We start from the raw sequence: 8,023 nt of genomic DNA, 5'->3' as shown, positions 1-8,023 counted from the left end.
GATATGCAAAACTTTGTAAATAGAAAAATGGGTACTAATGTACAGATGGGTGTATTTGAAGTGATAGGGATATTGATATCAACTGTATCGTTCAGCTTCTGATTATTCTTGGTGAATTCAAAATGGTCTGTTGAACTCAAGCAGTGTGAATATGTGAAGAACAAAAAAGCTACAAAGACTTTCAATATTTTAAAGGAAGAACATTTTAAATGAAACCTAAAAGGACTCACAGTGGACGTTGGAGTCCTTGGAGGCTCTTTTTTGGATGACACTTGTTTTTATGCCTCTTTGTTGAAAAAATGTTTTTTTTCTTTGGTGTAAAATGAAGTAGTGAAAGCCCTGATGCTACACACTCACGGTACAGTAGGTGGCGGTATGCACCTATTCACGTTGGTTGTAGAAGAAGAAGAAGAAGCAGAAGAAGAAGAAAAAGTGTGGGCGGAGCAAAGCAGGCTACATGGCAAAAATGGCGGCGCCCGTGAGGAACGTGGAAGAAATTCGGAATCGAGTAATACTGGGGGAATTTGGTGTGAAGAATGTGAGTCCGCTTTTAACGATGCTTTCGTGATAATGTCATCAGGTAGCTGTAACGCTCTGGGTTCCTCTGAGCTGCGGGTCTGACCCGCATGTGGCCCTCTTACACCCATCACGCCCTCAGACACCGTGAGCAGTCTGACATGAACCAACAACAACATGTAATACTGCTCAGAATCAGCATAGATATTGCCCTTAAGTATGCCTACTGGTCATTTAAAAACCTGCAACACTGGTTCACAGTGTACAGTGTGATATCACTGTAATATTCCTGTTATATCTCGGTGTGGCTTTAGAGAATAGCTGAAAATACTGCACTGCCTAAAGTACCACGTTCTAGTAAAGTATTTCCCTTTAAAATACTCATACAGTAACTTATAGTGTTTGCTCTGTTGTATTTACTCGCGGTGCCCCCAACATTATCTTGATAATGTCATATTAACAACGTGATGATTTTTCTCTCATCTGATTCAGTGTAATATTATGTTATAGTGGCTGTCAGTGTGTGTGTGTGTTCTGCTGAATGGAGAAGGCAGAATACTCGTAAATATTATGTAATATTCATGTCACTGGCCTTTACTAGCAGTTCACCGCCGAGGAACAAGAGGCCAACGCAAGGCAACAATCTGCATCTGCCAAACGGCGGCAGCATCAGCATCAATGACTCTTCATTAGCAGCCAGACTGTATCTTTCATTTTGCAGTAGTTCAGCTCTTGTAGACTGTAGCACAGTATCACAGAAAAAGAAAGGAGACACAGAACTACATAAAATATATATATATATATAATATTATGTAAGTATAGATTTATATTATGGATTAACTAACTAAATTAATTTAAAGCATTTTTGAAAATTCTTTTCTCTCTGTGTATTTAAAAAAAATACAATTTAAAAGGACTGAATGACCAAGTCCACAGCAAAGCAAAACGAAGGTCAGGGATCCCTTTAAGGGGTACCAGACAAGGCAACACCAGGAACAATGCCACCAGAATAGACGGGTACAGGAGAGCGGCAGATGCATAGCCCACTGCATCCCTCACAGAATACAGTAGTGAGGGTTTTTGAAATCATCAAAGTAGGGTATGATCGTATGGGCTTTGTTTATGGGGGCCCCATGGTGAGTGTGGACCCTGGGTTCGGCCTCCTTTTTTGTTCTTATTGATTGATTATTTGTTTCTTTTAGGTTCACACATCAGATTTCCCTGGAAACTACCCCGGCTATGATGACACTTGGGATATGCAGAAATTTCAAAAGGTACGTTCCTGTCCGTGTCTGACCTGAAAGTGGCTGCCGGTGTTATTGGATCTTTCTGTAAATCAAATTTACAGAATTTACACTGTCTCACACTAAAAATGTCTGTCTTGCACTTTTGGAAATGATGGCCAAACACACTCATTTCTAAACCTCCAAAGGATTCTAGTATCTCTTATTTCACTCCTTGCCCCCCTCTCCTTCCTGAATATATATATATATATATATATATATGTATATGTATTTGTATATATGTGTGTAAATATATATATATATATATATATATATATATATATATATATATATATATATATATACTGTATATGTATATATAAGATTGATCCAACTGAAACATTTGTTCACATTTTATGCTCAAAAAGAAATAATGAATTTACTACTTTCAAGTGTTGTGGGTGTTTTGAACCAATGAGCACTCAAACTGAGTACACTATTACTGAAGGTCCCTCTGTTTGCAGAACTTCAGAATCGACGTGGTGCATCTGGACGAGAGCAGCATGGAGTTCGACATGGTGGGGGTAGACGCAGCCATCGCCAACGCCGTCAGACGGATCTTACTCGCAGAGGTAGGATTCCCATTCAGGCGTGTTTTGTCATTGAGTGTCTCAAATCCATACTAACTAAATCATTTTGGCCTAAGATGTTGTTTAAAGTCTTTTGCCTGTTAAAGTTCTACATACTATTTCTTTTCTGTGTATGACGTTTTTCATTTCATGCAAATCATTTCGTTCATTGGTTTTTGCTTGCAGGTGCCCACCATGGCTATAGAGAAGGTGTTTATCTATAACAACACATCCATCGTCCAGGATGAAGTCCTGGCCCACAGATTAGGCCTCATCCCCATCAAAGCTGACCCTCGCCTGTTTGAGTACCGGAACACTGGTAAAGACAACTCCGTGACAGTAGACCACAGTGCTCCCATTCTTACTCTCATGCAGCTTGTCGACTCAACAGCTTATGATTTAGGATTGGATAGCATGTTGTTCAGTCCTTATGCAATATGGGATCTGCTTATCAAACCCCCTTATTATGCCTTGTGGAATCTAATAAGGTTTAGCTTTCAACACTGGCAAGTAATTCAAGTTTTAGTAAGTAAGATCATATAGCATATTAAAACTGCTTTCATTCAACAAGGCTTTAATAGACAACAATATTTCAAACCTTTACTTTGCTAATGCACTGGCCAAATGTATTATTAAAATATTCAACTATAAAAAGAGAGTCCCAGTCCTAGCATGTAATATGAAAATGTCCATATTGAAACGTAACAGTTTTGGTTTTCATTGTTTTAATTGAGCCGGCCTGTAATGGTCGGCTACTCCCACCAATTTCTAGTCACATGAAATTGCACATACACTATATTGCCAAAAGTATTCACTCACCCATCCAAATAATTGAAATCAGGTGTTCCAATCACTTCCATGGCCACAGGTGTATAAAATCATGCACCAAGGCATGCAGACTGTTTCTACAAACATTTGTGAAAGAATGGGTCGCTCTCAGGAGCTCAGTGAATTCCAGCGTGGTACTGTGATAGGATGCCACCTGTGCAACAAGTCCAGTTGTGAAATTTCCTCGCTCCTAAATATTCCACAGTCAACTGTCAGTGGTATTATAACAAAGTGGAAGCGATTGGGAACGACAGCAACTCAGCCACGAAGTGGTAGGCCACGTAAAATGACGGCGCGAGGTCAGCGGATGCTGAGGCGCATAGTGCGCAGAGGTCGCCAACTTTCTGCAGAGTCAATCGCTACAGACCTCTAAACTTCATGTGGCCTTCAGATTAGCTCAAGAACAGTGCGTAGAGAGCTTCATGGAATGGGTTTCCATGGCCGAGCAGCTGCATCCAAGCCATACATCACCAAGTGCAATGCAAAGCGTCGGATGCAGTGGTGTAAAGCACGCCGCCACTGGACTCTAGAGCAGTGGAGACGCGTTCTCTGGAGTGACGAATCGCGCTTCACCATCTGGCGATCTGATGGACGAGTCTGGGTTTGGCGGTTGCCAGGAGAACGGTACTTGTCTGACCGCATTGTGCCAAGTGTAAAGTTTGGTGGAGGGGGGATTATGGTGTGGGGTTGTTTTTCAGGAGCTGGGCTTGGCCCCTTAGTTCCAGTGAAAGGAACTCTGAATGCTTCAGCATACCAAGAGATTTTGGACAATTCCATGCTCCCAACTTTGTGGGAACAGGGATGGCCCCTTCCTGTTTCACATGACTGTGCACCAGTGCACAAAGCAAGGTCCATAAAGACATAGATGAGAGAGTTTGGTGTGGATGAACTTGACTGGCCTGCACAGAGTCCTGACCTCAACCCGATAGATCACCTTTGGGATGAATTAGAGCGGAGACTGAGAGCCAGGCCTTCTCGTCCAACATCAGTATGTGACCTCACAAATGCGCTTCTGGAAGAATGGTCAAAAATTGCCATAAACACTCCTAAACCTTGTGGAAAGCCTTCCCAGAAGAGTTGAAGCTGTTATAGCTGCAAAGGGTGGACCGACGTCATATTAAACCCTATGGATTAAGAATGGGATGTCACTTAAGTTCATATGCGAGTCAAGGCAGGTGAGCCAATACTTTTGGCAATATAGTGTATATGTAGCCAGTGTTAATTGGTAGCCTATTAACAGGCATGCAGGGTATATAAAAGATTCAGATTTACCTCCTAGCAGATGTTAAAATGGCATATCTAGCTGGAAGATATTGCAACCCAAACCTCCTTTTTTTTTCTCTTTTACCATGGTGACTCCAGAGGCCTTCTCTGGCTTCCAGCTCAGACACTATTGTTTCAACTTCATCAGACGTGAAATTCTTTTGCTTTTTGGCTTCAGAGGCCATGCTTCTCTTACAGCAATTCCACTGCTTTCACCATGACGCACCTCGCATTTCCATACGCGGAGTATGCTGATTGCAAATAGCGGGCGTGCCATGTCAATTTAGAGTGATTCTGATTCACTAACATCTGCATGATGGGTAACAACAAAATTGTCCCATGTGCATGTTTTCATCAGTAATTTTGCACTTATTTTGTGCGCAAAGTAAGAACATTTCTACGCACAAATATTAGATAGCAGCAGGTTGACTTCAGAGCAACCAAAAAAAAGAACCTTTTTGGTTTTTGTTTATATTTCTAATATAGATATGACTCTGGATCTTCTGTGTAAAAGGGCTATAAAATAGAGTTGAACCAGCACATCTCTTTCGCCACCTCAGCCAACATTTTAAAAGTATAAGATTAACAGTCCTGTTGGTTTTAGTATGTTTAGTAAGCCTGGCCTCACAGTGCGTGGGTGCGTGCGCACAGTATGAGTTTAACATGTTTCGGGTTGTTTGTTCCAGGTGAAGAGTCTGCAGAGGAAGAAGGTTCAGAAATAGACACAATTCAACTGCAGCTGAAGATTAAATGCAGCAGGAACCCCAGAGCCAGCAAAGACACGTCGGACCCACAGGAGCTGTATCTGAACCACATGGGTAGGTTTCAGGTGACACTGAGTGAAGGACTACAGACTTACAAACAGCAGACGAGTGGTAGGCACTGATATCTAACTAAGAAGGAATATCCATGGGTAAGCTCAAACATCTGTCTCAGTTTATTCCAGGGACATAAAGTGGGTCCCCATCGGGAACCAGGCAGACGTGTTTGCAGACTCCATCATCAGACCAGTACACGACGACATCCTGATAGCTCAGCTACGACCGGGACAGGAGCTGGACATCATCATGCACTGCGTCAAAGGAATTGGTAGGAGCCGGCTCACAGCTCACATACTGCATCCTAATATTTTCTGGTCAGTATTTTCCTCTGCCTGATGTTGAAGTGTGTGTGTGTGTTCTCTGTTCTCAGGTAAGGACCACGCTAAGTTCTCTCCAGTGGCCACAGCCAGCTACCGCCTCCTCCCAGAGATCACCCTGCTGGAGCCGGTGGAGGGAGAGAAGGCAGAGCGCTTAAAACGCTGCTTCTCCCGAGGAGTTATAGACCTGGAAGATGTTAACGGTAAGAGAGAACTAATGTGAAATCAAATAGAAACCAGGAAACAGAAACCAACTCTACATGAGGAAACGACTAAATACATTACTGTTAGTCCGAGGGCGGTATTCGTCAAGCATGCAGCACTGCTGGATTTTTCTTTTATCTAGGCTTAATATAACAGATGGCCAGATATACAGTGTGTTAAGGAAGGGTTCAGTGACTCTGGAAATACAGGAAAAAACAGGATGACCTTCCAGTTATAATAATAAATCCTTCTGTTCCCAAGCGAGAATGGAAAGATGTTAGGAGGGCAGAGGAGTAAAAAAAAATCTGTAAATGTACTCATCGGTCTTCTCGTCTTGTCCACAGGGAAAAAGGTTGCCAAAGTGGTGAACAGCCGCCTAGATACATGCAGCAGGGAAGTCCTCCGGCACGATGACCTGAAGAATGTGGTGAAGCTCGGAAGGCTGCGAGACCATTTCATCTGTACGTTCATAAACCTTGTCCGTCACACATAGGCAGTATTCAGACTCTGCAGCTCTAGAACAATCCTAGGAAATGAAAATGATAGTGAAAGTCAGGGGTCGGCTTAAAGGAATAGTTAAGATGTTTTGAGAAGTGCACCGCTTGGCTTAAAGACTGGAAACAGGGGAAAATAGCTCTGAAGTAACAGCTGGTGCTCCTAAAACAACAATGACCTGTCTTCTATTTGTACCGTAAGAAATCAGTATTTTAGTTTTCATATGACTCCTTGGATAGTTCCTTTTTTAAGCATCTCTGTTGTATTACTTTAGTTATACTGTGTATCAGTTGATGTATCTCTTCCCTCATACAGTTACTGTGGAGTCGACTGGCATCCTGCCTCCAGATGTCCTGGTCACAGAGGCCATCAAAGTCCTCATGACCAAGTGTCAGAGGTTTCTCAATGAACTGGACTCTACTGACATGGAGTGAAGTAATGGCAGAGCATTAGCACAGACCCACCACAGAGGATCTGACGTTGAACAATGTAATTGTTAATACTGTGCTCTAAGCGGAATGGCTCTTTTGAAACTTGGCTGTATTGATAAAAACCTATACTGAATTTAAAAAAAAAAAGAAGAAGCAGATTTTGGTTGGTAGACTTGCTTGTAAGTATGTATATACTGCTGTCTCTAGTATTTTTGTATACCGTTGTTGAGGAGCTCCGTTTTCCTTAAATAAACTTTCACAAAAACATCACCAACAAGGTCCACATGGCTGCTGCCAACATCCTTACTGTCAGGTGTTCATACATTAAAGCGCCACTAATGGACCCCTTTTCTGTTAGGTTTTTTTTTCTGTGTGTGGGCGGAGCTTAGGTGGAGGCAGAATAATTCCCTGAACACGTTAGCCAACGCTAGCTAGCAAGTTCTGTTGGCTTGTTGTTTAACAATGGCTGAAGAAGATAGGAGTTTCTCTGAATATGTACAGTCACTCATTCGGTCAAAGTTAACACGCTCACTCACGATCTGACAGAATTTACCATGGGCTGACATTTAGCGTTACACTTACCTGATAGAGAAACCAAGCGTGTATAGTGAAAAGAAACTGAGGGCGTATAAATCTTTAAATGCCTATAACTATGTCCTGAATGGTCAGATTCAAGACTTGAAATGCAAAGATTTAACAGATGAGTTTTGTCTCTGGCCACACAAGTAGCTAACAAAGCTAGCTTATGAGCTAAAACGGTTAACGTAACGAGAAATCCCCTATTCCCAAATAGGGAGTAGATGAGGTGGGCACAACAAACCTTCAGACACATGACGTTATCCATACCTACAACATACAACACTTTATTTAACCCTACGTGATACGAAGTGTGAGCTACAAACGCGAGCGTTTCTGACGACCACCTCAGTCCAATCCTTTCGTCTTATCGCGTTTAACCATAGTTTGTCTTTGATTTTTTGGCAGCTCGTATGTGAAAACATTTCTATTTGGAGCCATTACTCCTTCGATTCTGGCCAGCCTGAAATCCAAGGGAATCGATGAACGGCCGGACTGGCACAGGTGGAAACTGATCACGTTAGCACCTGGAGAGAAACTGGGGAAAGGGAGAAAAAAAGACAAGCAGGAGGGAGAAAACACACATGGCACTTTGCCCCTGCCTGGCACGTAACAAGGAGAAGTCCAAAGAAAGTCAACATCATCGCCCATGTTTCAGTATTGCCTTTTGGACACATGTAATTCTTGGGTGGCCAAAAGACAAAACAGTGAGAAATGCAC

At 42.3% G+C, this 8,023-nt stretch overlaps 1 protein-coding gene across 1 annotated transcript; it reads left to right on the top strand.

Moving 5' to 3' along the window:
- The first annotated feature begins 457 nt into the window (after positions 1–457).
- polr1c (RNA polymerase I and III subunit C) lies at positions 458–7,068 on the top strand. The gene is made up of 9 exons (XM_070916171.1): positions 458–538; positions 1,719–1,790; positions 2,264–2,371; positions 2,555–2,687; positions 5,146–5,277; positions 5,396–5,548; positions 5,651–5,800; positions 6,146–6,262; positions 6,612–7,068. The coding sequence occupies exons 1-9, from the start codon at positions 458–460 to the stop codon at positions 6,728–6,730; spliced, it is 1,065 nt and encodes a 354-aa protein (XP_070772272.1). The 3' UTR covers positions 6,731–7,068.
- Positions 7,069–8,023: the final 955 nt, after the last annotated feature.

This window comes from Enoplosus armatus, chromosome 12 (genome assembly GCF_043641665.1).
Source record: "Enoplosus armatus isolate fEnoArm2 chromosome 12, fEnoArm2.hap1, whole genome shotgun sequence".
NCBI classification, from domain to species: domain Eukaryota; kingdom Metazoa; phylum Chordata; class Actinopteri; order Centrarchiformes; family Enoplosidae; genus Enoplosus; species Enoplosus armatus.
The sequence above is the reverse complement of the archived record's forward strand: the minus strand, read 5'-3'. Positions and strand labels throughout refer to the sequence as shown.